Raw genomic sequence first — 18,842 nt, 5'->3', positions numbered from 1 at the left:
GTCAGTTTCTCCAAATATATTTGCGTAATTTGTCAGCTCTAAACATATTAGAACAATGTAAATACTGAATATTGAAATATTAATATAAATAAGCATTTATTATTAGCAGCAACAATGGAAATGTCTAGTGAAAATGTGGCTTGGATGCTTTAAAAACTGTTTGTTCCCTCAAATGATTTAAATATGGCCTCTGCAACTTGTTCCCATTTAAATTACTTCACAAGCCATTTCCTCAAATAAGGTACAAAGTCAGTTTTAGCACTTGTTAAATTATAACAAGTTCTGAGTTTGAAGACTATGAATTAATGAAGTTTTATTTTGTAATCTGCATTCTTAGGTTTAATCAAAACAGTGCTTTGGCTTCTTTTAATTTAAAAGAAAAATTAGTGAAAACTACAATAAATAACATTTGATAGTTTGTGCTGGAATACACGCTACATCTTGAAATTATGACCAACAAAACTCTAAAGCTCAGTTTGAGGACAAATCTTAAGATTTAGGGCTAAATACATGTAGTTAAAATTCATAATTTCTTAGCACCCTGCATTCACTGCCAGCTAACTTTCAAAATATCTGGCTGATAAGGAAGCTGGCAGAGACCCCAAAGGAACAGAAGTTAGTGATACAAAGTAAGGCCTATGCGAATTTTCTGCTACTGGTTTTAGATTACTTGCCTCAGAAGCGTATGCACTGAAATGACTTGATTTTTAGACATAGCCACACAATTATTCATAGGACGCACAGTTATAAGCTCCAGGCCCTTGTCTGCACACTCAGATATATCCGTGTTCACATGGGTGGCCGTGCTCTCACATGTGCCATGAATTGTCAGGAATGCTGTTCAGAGTTGGCTGATCAAGAGATACACAGCACAGAGGAACAGGATTTGAGACAGCCCAGGGTTTCCTCTTCAAGTAGGTTTAAAACTTTTTTTTTTTTTTTCTCACAACTTCCTTCCTGTTCTAACTGCCAGTACTCAGAAGTCAGCCTTGAGAGACAGAGGCACCCAGGACGGAGACGTGAACCCCTGAATGTAAGTTGAAATACCTTCAGGGTAGGGGAGGCTACAGGTGAGCACAGACAAACGGAGGAATCTCTACACCAGACGACAGTCCTCTACGGTTTATTTTTTTGAGAGGGGCTGTGCCTCTTTAAAACAAACATTATAAAAGAAAGTACTAAGGAGGCTGCAGAGAAGGGGAAGTCAGAGCAGGGAGTGGCAGCAGTGACTCAGGCGAGGCACCTCGGTGAGGGAGGGTGAGTGCTGCAGCCCAGGAGAAAAATTCTGGATGTCTTGGAAAAGGGCTCTGAGCGTAGCCACTGGGTGTGCCTGGCCAGGTTCCTACAAGGTTGGAGCCGGCATCTGGCCAAGCTCAGAAGCAAAAAGACTGTAGATCCAAACTGATACGAAACGCGTTGGTAGATGGTGGGTTGGTGCTGGGGTGGAGATGTGTGGTTTCCTGTTTATAGGCAGACTTTAAAGAGACTGGTTGAAAAGAAAAAAAAAAATGGTTCAAAGTTGTCAAATATTAAGCTGTTTTCCACTGAAGAATTTTCTGGTGATATAAAAGAAATGCATAATGAAAGCTTCCCCTAGGGTACAGTGGGATTTAATTATCCAAGGGGGGAGCATGGCTATTCACTCATCCCTCTACAGGAATAGGTAGCATTTCTACCACTAGCAAAAGCCAATGAGATGGGCAAAAAGATAAGTGCTGTTGTTGCCAAAGACCAGCTCTTTACCTCTGAGAGAACTGAAAGCAAACACGGAAGATACCAAACAATTTATTAAGAGATACATTCTAGAAAAATCCAAGTGGGCTCAGAGAGGACCCCCAGTCAGTGGGCCTTCAAAATGTCAGGGTCTGAATTTGGCAGCCATGAGAAGTGCTTTAGGTGTGACCTGAAATACTTTCTTCCTTTTTAGAGGATGTCCTAGGCAGCATGTTTCAGAAAGTGGTCTGTAGTTAAACTCTGGACCTAGGGTAACTTGTGGCATGGGTCTGATAAACTCTGAGCTGTTCTGCTCAGGGTGGAGGAAAGCAGATTGCTCCTACATGGAGGTCCCATAGTCGCCCCTTCACGTAGAGACCAAGAACCACTGAATTCAGGGTTAGCATGTTGGAGCCGCAGCGCAGGATTGATCAAGCAAAGGAAATCAAGCGGTCTGTGCTGGCCCCAGAGAGTTCAGTCGTAGGCAACCATCATTCACCCTCGCCATTGCTTTGTCTCATTACATTTATAAGGAAAGATCCCTCCCAAATCCAGATATGACACAGACATAGTAAGATCATCGTATTATTTCCTGAGATGTGTGGACTTCTGAGAGAATAGTTCATTCCCCATGCATACCGCCCAGATCCAGCACACGTGGAATAACCAGGTTATAGCCGAACAAAGGCTGGCATCTTCCAGGCATTGGAATTTGGTCCTTATTTGGGAGACCGTGAATTTGTCCCTCAGGAAGTATCCTCTGAGCAATGTCAAGGTTCTGTTTTCAGTGGAAGCTCAGAACAGCAGAGTCAATCTGATGGAAAGATGAGGGCCCCGACCAATTCATGGGAGCACAATAAATTCCAGACTTCAGCTGGCAGGAAGAGAGGTGCCTTGGGGGGAGTAAAAATTAAGCAGATAGAGAAAGAGAAACAACTTACGTGGAGGGCCTTCTACGTGTCAGGTCTGGTATGAGAAATTTATAAATCTGAATTCTGAGAGGACACAGTGAAGGCAGGAAGGCTCAGAAATGTTCAATGACTTGGCTAAGGTCACACACTGGTGCAAAAAAGAACCAGTAGCTACAATGCCTCAGAGGGACATTTTAGGAAATGCCCATGGAAGAAATATTCTTTAATCCCACATTCTGAGCATCCTTGTTCCTGGGTCAGTGTTACTGTCACCCAGGATCTTGCGTTAGAGTCCATACTGGCACCCCCAGAGATGGGTCTCATGTTACTCCTGAAGCTTCGACATTTATCCATTCAATGAAGAATCACTGAGTCCCTCCCTGCTGGTTTGCACACGCTCTGGTTTCCACAGCCAGAGCTGGTAAAAATTCACTTGGGTTTTCTTAGAGGCGCTGATATTCACCAGTTGTGCTTATAAAAATCGTGTCTACTTCTGTCTAACTTTTCATGCTTAATTTACAACCTCTGTGAATGGATCGAGTAATTGCAGTGTAGTCTTTTGCCCAATAATGGCTGCCTTAATGCAATTTTCTTTGAGCATTATTTCAAATGAATGTTTGTGGAAGTAGGGTGACTTCACACAGTAGAGGCTCAGGAAAGTTGAATGCATCCGCTGAGTTCTCGCTCCTTTTGCATATGAATCTGGGTGTCCACGGGGCATTGGCGCTAGGACCACCCGCCTTCTTCCTTGATACTAAAATCCACGGATGCTCTGAGTCCCGTGCCCTCAGTATCAGCAGAGGACCAACTGTACTATGAATGTCCAGGAAGGAATGATGTATTATTTCTTGGGAAATAATTATTTCAAGGGAAATGCTAAAGAATTCTGCTTCTAGGAATCTGTACCCTCCTCTGATTGATCTTAATGTTTATTGTATGTAACAAGACACTGTCCTGTCAGGCATTGGGTTGGTTCCTCTTACCCAGCACTGCAGTTTCAGATGTTCTTGGTGGGGCGGAGGTGGTAGAGAGCAGCTCTGAGGAGCCCTGGAAGCACCAGTTCCTCTAGGTCACTAGGGAATAGTGACACACCAGAAAGGAATCCAGAACCAAGACAACTTCTGGTGTCCCGAAGGATAAACTTGGATTCCCCCAAATGAGCCGAATTACCACGTAGGCAGCAGAGCAGACCCAAATCCTCCTCAACTAGCTCTGAGATGGTCCAGCTCTCCATGACCCGCTATAAAGCTACAACCCCAGATTTGGGGAAAGTGGGCATATCCTGGACATCGGGAAGTGAAGATGTCAGGGATGAAAGGGAGTGCTGATGCTCACATAGGTACTTGTCTGATGGGAATCCCCTACTTCTGTTACTTCCACATTCCTCTCTCTCTCTCCCTCAACTTTACTCTTTTATCTAATACTCCCGGCCTGTGCATCTAGAAGCATGATCTGGCAACTTTGGGGCATGAGTTAAGTCTCCACTGTACTTTGCTCCAGAGCCAGAGGGAATTCTCTCCATTAGCTGTGCCTGTGTCTCCTGTCATTTCCCATCATTCACAGAGTGACCCCTGGCTTCACTTATGAAAGAGAGCAATAAATAGAATCTAAAATTAAATTGCTTTTTAAATAAATATAATAGTGACAGTCCCATTTTACGGCTGACTCAGTTCATAAACAATCCTTGCAATTCCCAGAACTTCTTGTCTCTTTCCTACTCCTCAAAGAGACAAAATCTATTTTTAAGAAGGAAGGAGAGGACCTTGTCAACACTGCAGATCCAAAAGAAAGCATTGGTGTCTGGCAGCCAGTTACCTTGCTGAAGCTGAAACTGTAGCAAAACAGACAGCATCACCAGGAAGGGAGGAGACAAAGGGAACAGAGTGTTATTGAGCATCTACTAGTGACCAGGATAGTCCAAGAACTTTTCATGTTTTCTCCCACCCTGTAAAGAAAGATTATTATTCCCCCTTTACTGGTGGAAAAACTTGGGCTCAATGAGGTTAATAACTGGCTTAAGTCCCATAAAAAGTCAATCATGGATACACATTTTGAATTTCTGGTCCATCGGTCTCGAAGCTCAAGTTCCAGGAGACATACAGGGTCATCTTTCTATGAATTAACCAGGTGATTTGTTTCATCTAAACTCAAGAGTTTTACCTTTTCTTGCCCTCCACTTATTTAGAACTGCATTAATGGACCAGAAGAGTGTGCTCCATCCTGGAGACTGGTAAATTCTTAAGTGCATTTCACTTTCAGTGTCTTGGAAATTTCACTGAATTTGTAAGCAAAAACACCGATTTGTGCTATGTTATACTCATGCCATGAGTACCCACCCTAATTTAATTTGGCATTTTAATTGAGCCTGAGAGGATTAAGTTCCTGCCTCAGCCCATCTAAAGCTTGGCACTGTTTCACTGAATACTAAACATGGGTGTGTGAGGGTTTGCTGTGAAAATTCACATGTGTAGGCATCTGTGAAGCAGGAAATAGATAACTAGAGTGGTGAGCACATAAAAAAAAAAAAAAAGCGTGTGTGCTTTGGGGCCTTATGAAATCTAAAATTGATAATTCTCCATTTCACTTCTACTGTGTAAAGAACCAAAGTCAAAAACAACCTACAAAGAAACAAACAAACAAAACAACCCTGCTCTTTGTGGAACAGGGGGTGAGCTCCAGAGGGAAGGGAGCAGACCCCAACAAGAACGTTCTATGCTCATGGGCTGGGTTCTCCCCAACCTCACCTCCGCTTCCTCTTTCCCTTTCTTGTTTTACAGGCTTCTTTAACTTAAGGAGCATTAGGGTCATTGAATTATGAAGGGGGTCTCAGAGATCTTTTAACGCAACGATTTCATTTTGCAGAGGCCAAAACTGGAACAGAGGTTCAGTGACTTGCGCAAGGGGACACGGAGCCTAGTTGCACCGAAACCCTCTTTATGTGACACTTCCCTGACTTGCTAAAGCCGCCCTGCAGAGTTTTGCAAAGCAGCACTTACCTCTGCCTGTGCACCCCCCGGGGAGATTCCCACAATGACCGACGAGCTCTCCAGAGCTCTCCAGTTTCATTATTACTTCTTAATAAAGACAGCTGGAGCGACAGAGCGTAGAGCCTCAGGTCAGACCACCCGGGCTCAGATATTCATTCTGCCGCTTACACAACAAGTCTTCTTGGGCAAGTTACTTACCTCACCTTTAGTTTCCTGATCTGTAGAAGGGAATGATGATAACGGCCGTCCTTAGGGTTGTGGTGAGGACTAAATGAGATAATCCTCAAGACAGCATTTAGCACTATGTGTGATAACTGTTAGAATTATTATCATCAATTACAAAACCAGCTGTTCTTTAGATGATGAGATTAGAAAAAAGTCTGGAATTTCCATAAAATTCCTATTCTCACTTCAGCAGCACCCATAAAATGGAAAAGAGAAAAATGAGGGAGTTCCCTGGTGGCCTAGTGGTTAGGATTCCGGGCTTTCACTGCCATGGTCCGGGTTCAACCCCTGGTCAGGGAACTGAGATCCTGCAAGCTGCACGGTGCGGCCAAATAAAAAAAAAAAAAAACAGTAAAAATTATAAAAAAAAAAAAAAAAGGAAAATTGTATTTGTAGTTCAATATACACACACAGGTAGTCTGGGACACCATTGTCAAGATATATAAACCAGTTGGGGCTTTGGGAGAATCTGAAGTTCCCCGGAAATGAACTGTGAAATTGAAAACGTAGGATCTTTGGGGAATTCACATAAATTTGAAATAGTAAAACAGAGGTAGGTAGTCTCTTATATACACCGGTGAAATACGGTAACTGAATGGCAATTTAGCTGACACTTGACTACAGGTAAAGGCCTTAGAAAAGGAAAGCACCTAGAGATGGTCTGCCCTAACCCCTCACTTCCCAAGATGAGGAAAGGAAGATCACAGCAGTTGGAACATTTGCTCACAGGGTTACAGCTAGTTAGTGGCAAAGCCAGAATGAGAACTCATGCATGATGAGGCCTAGTTCAGTGAGGGAATAATTATCCAAAATCAAATAGATTGACCCAGAACTCTTCCCTAAAACTGCCCCCTGTGCACCGTCGCTCTTCTGCTGGGCTTGTGGTCAGATCCAGATGTTACCTGGTATCTTCTCCTGCTTCTGAGGGCCAACGTTTCAGGTTCACAGACAGGATCCTTGGCTTGAGGCTGAGTTGTGCCATTGGTCTGGCCAGGCTTCAGAGACAAGCAAGCTTCCCCTTTAACACTCAACGCTCTGCTTCATTGTTTCCAAAAGTTACAGTTTCAAGGTCATGTTCTTAATCATGGACTTCAGTAGAATCTACAAAGGACTTTAGGAGTCCATGAACCCCTGTACTGCATGCACAATTTCATGGACTTTTTCCTTTTTTCCTTTTATAAGGACCGTGACCCTTACCCAATTTTTAAAGAGCTTTGTAATCTCCAAAAAGATTAAGAACCATCAGTCAAACGAGCTGGGCTTTTTTGATATGGCTAGATTGCTCTTCCTCCAGCGTTTTCTCCACTTTGGAGAATAACTTAAATATCAGTATGTGCTAAAGTACAGTGTCTTGTAAATACTAGATGCTCATCAAATATTTGTGACCTTAATTTTGCTTTTAAAAGGCCTTTCCCTGAGAAGTGGTTTCCAGTCTTTTATTTGCCATATTATAACATTTTCATCTTTTCTTCCAATCAGCTCTCCAGAGTGAACTGGTTTGGGGTCATCTGACTTCATATCTCTTTTTTTTTATGCTATATAATTAGACCAAATTATTTTCATGTAGTCCCGAATTTCCTCCTTTTGACTTCCACAATTTCATATAGTAATCCCACATTATCCTCTGATCTTCAATGTCTTTAAATAAATTTTTGGCTCATTTTTATAGAGCAACTATTGTATCTCTAATGAATCAAGGAAATTTAAAAGTGACACAAGTCTCAGATTCACTAATGAAAAGATCAAGCTCTAGATGACAGTTAAATTGACTTGTCAATGATTACAGTGTGAGAAGTTAGCAAATGCTGTCCTAGACCAGATCTTTCTCTCTCTCTGTCCCTCTGTCTCTGTCTTTCTGTCTCTGTCTCTATCTCTCTCTCTCTCCTTTCAAAATTGAGATTGGAGGGTGCAGAATTACAATTCCCTAGGTTATTAAAGTCACCTTGATCTACTGTGATGTCATCATCTCATGGTCAAACTTCAAGCACATGACTTGTTAGAACCAAGCGATATATTCCAGAAAGTCCTGCCTATGGGGGTTGAGATGCTTTCATCTGTAGATAGCTTTACTGATGCTCTGTCTGCAGGTTTCTTATGTGACCTCTACCCTGGATATCTGGTCAGGCTCCAGAAGAGAACCTGTTTCATCGGATTAGTCTCCTCTGGGTTGCTCTTTATGTGTGGCTTAATGGTTGTCCTTAAACTACCCACAACCTACGACCTCCACCCACTGCATCCTTCATTGTTTTTCCAACCAGTTCATTCACTTTCCCTGAGTGTTGTTTGTAACATGAGTTGAGTTAGTCACTCTGTTTATTGTGATCTTCTCTAGAGGCTCAACTCTGAGTGGAGCTGGTTCTGTAGCTGAAGCAAGAGTTGCCATAGGAACAGGCCTACATGCTTCCTTCCTACACAGGAAGCGGACCTGGGCATTGCAATACTGTTTTCAGAGTTGATCAGGAGTCACAGTGTTTGGCTTGTTATTTTGCTGGAAGAGGATTGATGAGCCAGGAGATATGATTTCTTTTCCTTTCCTTTTTTTATTCTGTTAAAACTGCTTTTGTTTGGCTTCACTTCCAAATTATTTTTCTTCCTGTTGCCAGTAATAGTGACATTGAGACTCAAAACCATAACTGATTTTGGCCAGACACAGCTTCACTCTCAGGGGACTTTATAGAGATTTGAAGAGTCACTCAGGATGAGATGTGATAGCTATTTTCTTAGTGTTCTGCCACTTCCGAGCACTAAAGCCTTTACCCAAGACAGGGAAGAGAGTTACCCTCAGAGCAGAACAAAAGGAAATCAGGACATTATCTCCTTCTCCAAATATCTCCCTTGTTTCCCCAAATAGCTCCATTGCTGCCAGCCATGGGGCCTGAAATTCTTCCAGTAGAGATTTCTTCCTCTTTATTAAGACATGGCATCTCACCCAGCTATGTGAACTTGGGCAGTTCTCTTAACCTCTGGGTTTCAAGGTTCTCAGTGATTAAATTAGCGTTTGGAATATATTACCTCTAAGGTTCATTTCAGCTCTGAAAAGCTCTGACTATACATGCCCTAAGAGGAATAATTTTTAAATTTATTATTCATTCATCAACACTTAAGTGTGAATAATTTTATTAGATCTTCCCTCAATGTTTTAACACAAAACAAGTAAATATAAATGATGATGGAAGAAGACAGACCCCAGAGTAGGCCCGGGCGAGGTCTTAGAGCATAAGGTCAGGGGAAATCTCGAGAGGGTAGAGAGGTACTAAATGGGAAGTGGAAATGGATAGAAGGTACTAAAGACACAGTTACAATTTGTCTGGAGGAATTTAGAGTCCTTTGCTATTTTGTGTCATTTCCAAAGAACAGAAGATCTTTATATATAGAACCTATTAAGTCAATGAATGAACACTTATAAAATGGCTGAACTATTCCAGTGTCTTGGGAAATTCAAGAGAAACACAACACTTAGTACCTGCCCTCAAGGAATTATTAGCAGTGTGGGGTGAAAACCAATCAGACACTCAGGCAGGTATCACAGGGACCTACAACTTCTCAGGAGTTACCTTTGAGGTCTTGCAGGAGTTCAGGGAAAGATTCAATGAATGGGAAAGAGCTAACTTTTTTTAGCACGTACTTGAAACCATCATAACTGGGATTGTACACCCTGAGCACTTTGACACTGGCAAGGCTGGCTGGATTTGGAGGACTGTGATAATTTCTATAAGTATATGAACTAGGGCCACTCATTATTGTCCGGGGCAGCTTGCACTATGTTGTTTCACTTGTTTTACAGAACTCCTAAAGAGTTACTTATTTTCTGTCAGTTTCATTCAGCAAACGGGAGGGACCCATCACAGTGTGGTAACATTCAGGCATGTCAAAGGAAAGCCTGGAATGCATTATATTCTTATTTTGTGAACTAGAATGAGGCTGAATTAGCGGAAAATCTGGAAAATCACTGACAATTGCACAAGTTCATTCTGGCAAAAATAATGCTAAGAACAGCCCGACAAACATCGTTCATATCCACTGACTTTTGGCTAATAGACCGTCATCTCTCTCTCTCTTTCTTTCTCTCCCTCTCTCTCTCTGTAGATCAAAATGACTGAAAAGGCCCCAGAACCACACCTGGAGGAGGAGGAGGAGGAGCTGGATGGCAAGCTCAATTACAAGCCTCCACCACAGAAGTCCCTGAAGGAGCTGCAGGAGATGGACAAAGATGATGAAAGTCTAACTAAGTACAAGAAAACGCTCCTGGGGGACGGTCCTGTGGTAGCAGGTGTGTGTGTGCAGAGATGGGGGGCAGGTGGAGGGGCACTGACAAGGCAGACATTTCAGCTACTCAGGAGCAGTTGCAAAGGAAAGTGTACCAAGTGCTTCCAGAGTTAAGTGAGTGAGGTGCCATCTCTATGTGCCGAATCAAGTTATGGACCAGATAATTAAGTTTTCTTTCGAGATAAGGTGCAAGTTGACATTGAAGTAGATAAAAATAACACATAGGGAGGGTTTAGAAGGAATTTCAGACTACCACTCAGAATTGTATTTTCTCCACGATTGCTCACATTCTCTCCTTTTCTTCTCTTTCTCCTTCTCACTCCTTACCTAAATAACCATCTCTTCCACATACACATACGCAATGGCAGACTAAGACATGGCCCAGAGATATGGATGGGCCATGACTAACCAACAGAGTACCCATAGCCACTCAGGAAATGTCTGCTACTGATGATTGAGATGGACCTACAAGTACCTGAAGCAGAAATAGCATCACTGGAATTTATAAGGCCACTAAGACCAAGCATGGTGAATCTGCCACTTCCATTTCTATTTCTCCTCCAGATGGAGATATCCCTTTTCTTTTTTATCTTCTCTCTCTCCTACTTGAAATGCACACACACACACACACACACACACACACACACACACAGAGTATGTAAATACCTCCTCTCTGTGCTTACATTCCCTTTTGAATCCTGCAGACCCAACAGCCCCCAATGTCACTGTCACCCGTCTTACCCTGGTTTGTGAAAGTGCCCCAGGACCAATCACCATGGACCTCACTGGTAAGTGGACACATCTTTTCTGTTCAGTGGGGCCTAATGGCATCACTGGGTAAACTGGTTTTTGTCCTCTGTCCCAGCAAAAAAAAAGAAAAATCCTAGTAAAGTGAATTCTAGTAAGGTATGCTGAGACCAGTTCACAAATCATAGTTTTCACAGTATTTACTGTGCTTAATGAAAAGCCCAATCTCTGTCTCTAATTGAAAAGGGGTCAGGTGTAAGTACTGGATATAGCTACCTATATCATATTTATTTCAGATTTTTATCTCCACATGGTAGCAGGAGAATTACTATTTGTGTAAAAAGACTGCTGATGGAAATGTTAAGAAGCAAGCTGTATGCTTCTGAAATGGTAATATTTATATAATCTAAACATCAGAGAAAATATTGACCTTACATCAGCTACAGAACTTACCTGAAGACAGGAAGCAATCTAAGACCTCCTGAATAATGCTAGGAATTCCACTGTTAAATACACATTGTTTAACTTAAAGCTCTGATTCTTTTAAAGAAGCAACTTCCCCCACTAAAGATGTACAAATTAACATGTTATTTTCTTTCACTTTATTGTGACAAGGGTCAAGTCCTTTCCTGAGACTTAGGTCTGGAGGAAATGAGGAGAGACGGGGAAGGTGGGTGATTTGGGGAAAATTGGCAACTGGGAGGAATGAGGAAAGGGCCACCGAGCTAGGGGTTGGGGGCATGAAAGGCAGGTCTTTAGTAAAAAACAAAAAATTATTACCAGATTCAAAAAATGGACTCATGAGACAGAATAAAGCATGACTCTAGAACAGTAGGCTTAGCAACAAGGTGGTTCCCCTCACACAGGACACATCCACTCTTTACCTTATATGGGCTTTTTGTCAGAGAGAGGAAATTGGAGGCTAAGACACACTTCCTATTCAACCGAAATCATTAGAGCGCGCATTCAACTACCTCCATGTTCTAGCATCTCTCCAAGAGAGAAACTCTCTCTCTCTCTCATCGGACCTCAGACCTCTTCCTGTGTGAAATTGCGTAAAGTTACCAGGTACAACCGTCATTTTGCAAGATAAGGTCTGAATTAGCGCTAAGGAAACCTGCTCTGTTCAGAAGGGCTTGATGATATTGCAGGGAAAACTTGGTCTCTGTCCTCTTTTCCCAGCAGCAAGAAAACCAAATTCAGTTTTCTGTCACAAAAAAGCTATGGAGGTGAATCCCAGATGTATACATAGGATTCTGGTACCAACTCTGTACATGAAACAGCTGCACAGAACTGTGCAAAACATACACACACACACACACACACACACACACACACAGAGTCACCCCGAATGTCAAATTATACAGGATCACATTGGGAGAGGAGCAGAGAAAAATCACCTCTCTAACCAGGGTACAGGAATTAGGGGCAGATCTGTTTTATGGAGCCTGAAGCTTTTATAACTTAAATGATGTTTCCTTTTCCTTAAGAAAAATGATATGAAATTGCAAATGCAAAAGCAAAATTAAGTACAAAAGTGAATTTTTTTTAGAATGAAAAAAAGGAACCAAATGAGTACATTTTTTAAAGCTAGAAAACACCACAAATGCTAACAAATCTCCAAAAACAAATAGCTGGCACTCATATAATATTTTTCTCCTGTTTCTTTATTTGTGGGGTGGGGGCAGAGTCTTTAACCATAATGTCTTACATATTCTTAAGGTTGCAGTCAAACTTGGGGAAAAGCTCTATCACATTTCTTTCACATCTGGCTGCAAGATTTCAGGCATTTCAAATGTGTGTTTGTGCAGCAACTAATCTCAGACATTCTTTGACTTGAGGACCATGTGGATCATGTTGCTCTGAGGAGCCCAGCAAATGGCTCTGGAGCTTCAACTTCATTCATCTCCTCGTGAATGTCCTTCTGAGGAGAATTAACTGTTTCAAAATCCACTTCTACAGGGGATCTGGAAGCCCTCAAAAAAGAAACCTTTGTGCTAAAGGAAGGTGTTGAATATAGAGTCAAAATTAACTTCAAAGTAAGTATCTGGTTTTGTATGTTTTAATAAAGTTTAAATCTTTCCTATAATCAGAGGAAGAAAAAATCAAATTCCTTGCATTATCACGTTGGCATACTTTTTGTTTATTTATCTTTTTTCCCTAGACTGTCCTCTCCCCAATCCTGGGCTCTACCTGTTAAAGGTGCACCTTTGCTTCATGCCCTTTTTCCAGCCAGGACCCTTCCCTTGGACTCTCCCTTGATCACTGAAGCCAATGGGATCCCTCTCCTGGGACCTTCTAATACTCCCATCCACAAGACACACATTACTTTGTTTTATATCATTTGTATCATTTCTCCCCCATTCAGCCTAAACACCTTGAGATAGGGAGAGACTATCTATCCCTTCTTTGCAATATTTCAAGCAAAACTTTGTAAATGGTAGATATTTCATGACTATTTATTGAGAAATAGATAAATGAATGAATAAATTAATAGGAAAAGAAAATAGAACAGCTAGAGCCTCAGCTCTAATTGCTCAAGGATATATAAATCCAGGGGGTGTGGTCCTTGGTAAATAACTGGAAATTACAACTTAGTTGTAGAGCAGGTAAACAAGTAAGAGCAAAACTAAATAGGAGATAAACTGACATAGAATGAATAGGCCCATATCCCAGTGAGCAGCCAAAATCAAGGAGAAAAGTAACCTTGACTTTGAAAACAAATGAGTTAGAAATTCACTGTTTGCATTTAATTGCTTATATGTGCCTTGGTTGCCCCTCACTCCCACTTGGTCACTTCCTCCAGGGCTTGGGCTCCACCAACAAAGACCCCATCTGCCCTCTCTATTTGCACACCAGCCCTTCTTTCTCCAAGGTTCAGGATATGATTCAGGGTCCACGGACAATCATTCCCCACCACATACAAATATGCCTCAAAATAATTTCCTTCTGAAAATATTTGTTGATGCCTACTCTATAATAGACACTCTATAATAGTCACTTACTTGTTTCCTGTATTTATTACTAAAGCACCTGAGAGTTTAGTAAGGCATTGTATCCAAATATGCTTCAAATGAGTTTCACATCAGTCTAATTTCGAATCATTAATGCTACCGCCTTAATTTCTCAATTTAATAAGCAGTTGGGATTGACACATATACACTTATATGTATAAGACAGATAACTAATAGGAACCTGCTGTATAAAAATCAATAAATAAAATTCAAAAAGAAAATGTTGATGTGAATAAGATGAGAAGGAAAGGTCTGGTACATGGGCTTCTGCCATGGGTGGGAAGGCCGGGGTTGGGTCCTCGGCAGTCAGGGTTACACATGAAGGCGATGGAGGAGGTGGGCACAGAAAGCAGTTTTCAAGTCCCATCCACTTCAGAGATTTGGCTTTGTCTCTAACAGGGAAAGATCACTCTCTATGTGTAACCCACATAAAGTCGAACTGCCCTGTGGCCTGTCCCAGCGTGGATCGAGGAAGAAACACCAGTCCAAAACTGAAAATATGTAATTGGAAAGTGATTTAAATCTTTACTGATGTCTCTTGAAAAATGGCCAAGAAAGTTTGCATTCATAACACCAGCAGCACATCCTAGAATCCTCTTTCATTATCTCTCTTAGTTGCTCTCAAAGTTCTTCTCTTTCTTCCTCAAAACTTAACAACAATCTCCGAAAACTGGGATGGTTCTTTTAGTTTCTCCCCCTTTTCCTTCTGCCTCCCAAGGAGGTGTGGTATATGTGATTTCCATGGCTCTCACTTTCATTCATGCCCCCAGTAAACTGTCTTTTCCTGGGGTGGAAAAGACAATTGCGAGGGATGTGCAGGCAGAGGAAGAGAATAGCTAGGAATATTTATACTTTTCTTTTGTCTGTCTCAACCATATTTATATTAAATGAACACTCTATGCAGCATTAGAAAAACAGGAGTCTCTTTATTTTGAAGCCCTTATTTACTACTCTGCCACCATTCCTGTGTTTTGGTCTTTTAACCACCAGACCACATCTTCTAATAGGCCCAGAAGACCAGCTTAGAGACTTCTAGAAAGATGCATTCATTTTTCCTATTTCTATGAGTCACAAGTGGAAGTCAGAGGAATTAGAAAGTTTGGGTTTCGTTTCATCACAGTTCTTCAATGAAGCTGTTTTCATTCTGTCTGCTTTTGGTAGGTTTATGCTACAGATTTTACCGAGTGACAGTTTCAAACCTCAGCTGGCAGTATTCACTGCTATGCTACCTCACTGCCAACAAAACAAAATGTAGCACTGACAGATTGCTTTAACTATTCTGTCCAAAACAAAAAGGGAGTCCTACTTATTGTTGAGGAGAAACTATTTTTAAGATGCTTTAATTCTTACATCGGTGAACAATTAACAAAGCCATCCAGCTAATGCTGCCATGCCCACTTTAATTTGTTTGTATAAACATGACCACTGTATAAAATTAACAGAGAGACCAGTTCAGTCCTAGGTAGAATGAATCATGGAAAAACAAAGTGCTTGGGCTGTCTATATTTTCATTCTGCTTTAGTAAATTTTCTTTGAAAGGCTTGGGAAAGTGGCAAGATCTCAGACAACGTCTGAAAATGACAGTCATCCAAAATACCTGCCAGATGCAAATGGATTTCACCCATTATTTACATAGGGGGATGTTTTCCTGTGACCCATCTCCTCATCTCTAGACTCCAATCACAGTTACATTACAGGCAAAATCATCTTCTAGACCTGATTTTCCATTACGACTTTTCTCTGTTTGTTTTTCATATGCTAGGTGGATCATTTCTGAAGTTAGGATTTTTCAGATATCTACACAATAGTTTCCATTGGTACCTTTGTAACCTAAAACAAGGGTGGTCTTCTGGCCAGTAATATCAGGGAGGGGGAGATCAAGACCATTCTCTGGACCATTGAGGAAGGAGAAATGTAATGAAGAATACTGAGACAATGTTGTAATTAACCATTCCCTCCCCGACACCAAAAATCACAGTATTAGACAGTTACAACCAGATTGGTAACGTTGAGTCTTGTGACCTCCTCTCTCCAATGTCTGCCTCATCACCACGCTAAAAGACAGTAGTAACTTATTCTGAACCAAATCTTCAGTCCTTTCGTCCTCAGAGAAGCCTCAGCTAGGTAGGATCAGCATGAAAGATGAAGAAAAATGAAAGACCCTCTAATCTGAATCGCTTGGATCCTTCCCACCTACAGGTGAACAAGGATATTGTGTCAGGACTGAAATATGTTCAACACACCTACCGGACTGGGGTGAAAGGTAAAGTATCCATACTTTCCACTGTCCCAAACTCTGCTTCTCACTGACACTTAAACTTCAGGTTATTAGCAATTTTTAGTCCTAGACTCATTTAAGAATCTGATGACAGCTGTGGACACTCACCCTATGAGAGGCACACATATACTTCTGACCTACATATTAATGGCAAGTTCTATATTCAGGAAACTTAGTTAAGACTGGGTCAGCCACTAACCTTCAGCATTCAGCTTCTGGAATTCAACTTTATTACTTATGAAGGGGAAGAGTAACCAAGATAAGTTTGAATCAAAGTACATAAATGTACTCTTAAAATTTAAAAAAAAAAAAAAAAACAGTTCACAAGTATAAAACCTGGGTGTCAGAGAAATCCAAGATAGGAAAGATCTATCCAATGGGAGGTGGGAGCAGCATACGGGGGGCAGGTGGCAGGGCAGAGGGGTGGGGACGGTGCTCAATTTCATAAACAAAGAAATAGAAAAAAATACTCTTTCTAGAACTGAGAAAAGCTTTGTAACTGAAACAAATAATATCACATTACTTAACGTGCAGTTTTCTCGACAAGTTGTACCTAAGCGGTACATGCCGTGGGAACCTGTCTTCAGTTGTCTTCCATTAATATGGGCAGGGAGAAGAGAAAGGTGGAAGGCTGATGGAAGCACTTGTAAAGTTCCCTTTTACCTGAAGGTGTCAAACAGCATCCCCCAGAAGTGTGAAACAATAATGTGTAGGTCAGTTCCTCCGAATCAATCAATGAGGGCTAGGGAAGACATTGATCAATTTGCATGACATAGAGAACCACTCAGTGACTCAAATGCCACAGAAGATTGTTAACCTGAAAGATCTTGGTTGATCTTTCCAATACCTAGTCTCATGAAAAAATAGTTCAGTTTCCTATTTTCCTTTAGGCGTAAAGGCTGTGGTGCTTCACTTGGGCAAGAGGTCGATGACCTGTCTGTAGCTGTTCCTCCAAGCTTATTCAAAACAACAGCCAACTAAATGTCACCTGCCTGCCTACCTACCTTTACTTATACTTTCTAATCCCTACTATTCTTAATATATATCCCAGTTACCTATTAATAACTTTGGTTGGCTATTTTTACTATCTATCCCAGTTCATCACTATTTTTTTTAACCAAATTATTGGTTTTTCCTTTTCATTTAATTATTCCATCCATGAATTCTGTTCATTCTGATCCCCAGCTGTTACCTTACCTCCTCCAACTGTTCGTAGAATGATAGTTTGTAGACAGAAGATCCTTAAAGTTCATTATATAGAAAAGAAAGAGAGGCTCCAAAGTGTTAGGTAGTTGCAGAGCTGAAGCCAGAACTCAGGTCTCAACTAGTTTGAGATATTTTTTTATGGAGATATAATTGACATATAACATTGTATCATTTTGAGGCTTATAGCATAATGATCTGATATATGTATATATTGCAAAATGATTACCAAAAGTTTAGTTAATACCCATCACCACACATAGTTACAATGCTTTTTTCTTGTGTTGAGAACTTTTAATATCAACTCTCTCAGCAACTTTCAAATATACACTAGAGTACAGTTAACTATGGTCACCATGCTGTACATTACACCCCCAGGACTTACTTATCTTAACTGGAAGTTTGTACCTTTTGACCACCTGAGATTTTTTTTATGGTATAATCTGCTACATCTCCATAAAAAGAGTCTTGATCCCCATGGATTTAGGGCACTGATTCCCCACCTTCCTGAATCTCAAAATCAGCTGTGATGTGTTTTAAAGACACTGTTTCTTGGGACCCCCAGCAGATCACTAACCTTTGGGAGTGGGTCAAAGAATAGTGTATTATTAAAAAGAACTCCAATTTTTTTAAAAAAAATGTTTTTAAGAGAAAACAAAAAGTTGCCCCAGGTAAATCTGGTGTTTAGCCAGGATTGGAAACCATTGCTCTTGGCTTTGATCACAGTGAGCTGTGCTCCAAATTCTCCAGTGTGCAGAGTTTGTTTTCCCTCTACCAGGCTTTCACCCTAATGAACTTTTCTTTCTTCCCAGTGGATAAAGCAACATTCATGGTTGGCAGCTACGGACCTCGGCCAGAAGAGTATGAGTTTCTGACTCCAACTGAGGAGGCCCCCAAGGGCATGCTGGCTCGAGGCACTTACCACAACAAATCCTTCTTCACAGATGATGACAAGCACGACCACCTTACCTGGGAGTGGAGCCTGTCCATCAAGAAGGACTGGACAGAATGAGCGCCTCTGCCCATCCCTTTCCCTACCTTTGCCACCCAGAAGAGCCCCGTCCCTCCTCCCTGATCACAGCTGAGCCCCTTCTCCAGCAACCTCCACCTTCTCTTATCGCTGCATCCTCTCCCACACTGTCTCTCACAGTGGTCCCCCAAACAAGATGCTTAAAACCCAGGCTTTAATCCTGCCCCACCCGTCTGATCCCCTCTCATAGCCAGATCTCCCCAGTTCTCCATCCCAACAGACAATCGTTTAATATTCCCTCTTTTATTCCCATTCGAGCAACTAGAGGCCAGGAAATGGGCAAACTAGCACTAACAGTCCTTTTGCCTGGGGTCCCTGTATCTCCTCCCATCCCTGGATTCTCCTGTGGTTGCTGCTCGTTCACTGAAGGTCCCTAATCACATTCCCTGCCAACTGGGGTTCTTCTTTACTGGGAGACACTGTAAACAGCACAAGAGTACAAGAATAAAACAGTTGTATGATCAGATT

General features: G+C 41.5%; 1 protein-coding gene across 1 annotated transcript; it reads left to right on the top strand.

Moving 5' to 3' along the window:
- Nucleotides 1-780: 780 nt before the first annotated feature.
- Nucleotides 781-18,838, top strand: ARHGDIB (Rho GDP dissociation inhibitor beta). Its single transcript, XM_082352922.1, has 6 exons — nt 781-1,033; nt 9,923-10,106; nt 10,807-10,890; nt 12,812-12,888; nt 16,063-16,126; nt 18,157-18,838. The coding sequence occupies exons 1-6, from the start codon at nt 794-796 to the stop codon at nt 18,354-18,356; spliced, it is 849 nt and encodes a 282-aa protein (XP_082209048.1). The 5' UTR covers nt 781-793; the 3' UTR covers nt 18,357-18,838.
- The last annotated feature ends 4 nt before the right edge of the window (nt 18,839-18,842 follow it).

Source organism: Balaenoptera borealis, assembly GCF_965194805.1.
Source record: "Balaenoptera borealis genome assembly, chromosome: 13".
In the NCBI taxonomy this organism is placed as follows: Eukaryota; Metazoa; Chordata; class Mammalia; order Artiodactyla; family Balaenopteridae; genus Balaenoptera; species Balaenoptera borealis.
The sequence above is the reverse complement of the archived record's forward strand: the minus strand, read 5'-3'. Positions and strand labels throughout refer to the sequence as shown.

What these genes read in the sequence shown, in the direction of transcription:
- ARHGDIB (XM_082352922.1), top strand. Translation starts at nt 794, where the DNA reads ATGGGTGGCCGTGCTCTCACATGTGCCATGAATTGTCAGGAATGCTGT. An exon ending in GAGTCAAAATTAACTTCAAA is followed by an intron (nt 12,889 to 16,062) that starts GTAAGTATCTGG and finishes TCCCACCTACAG; the next exon opens with GTGAACAAGGATATTGTGTC. An exon ending in CTACCGGACTGGGGTGAAAG is followed by an intron (nt 16,127 to 18,156) that starts GTAAAGTATCCA and finishes CTTTCTTCCCAG; the next exon opens with TGGATAAAGCAACATTCATG.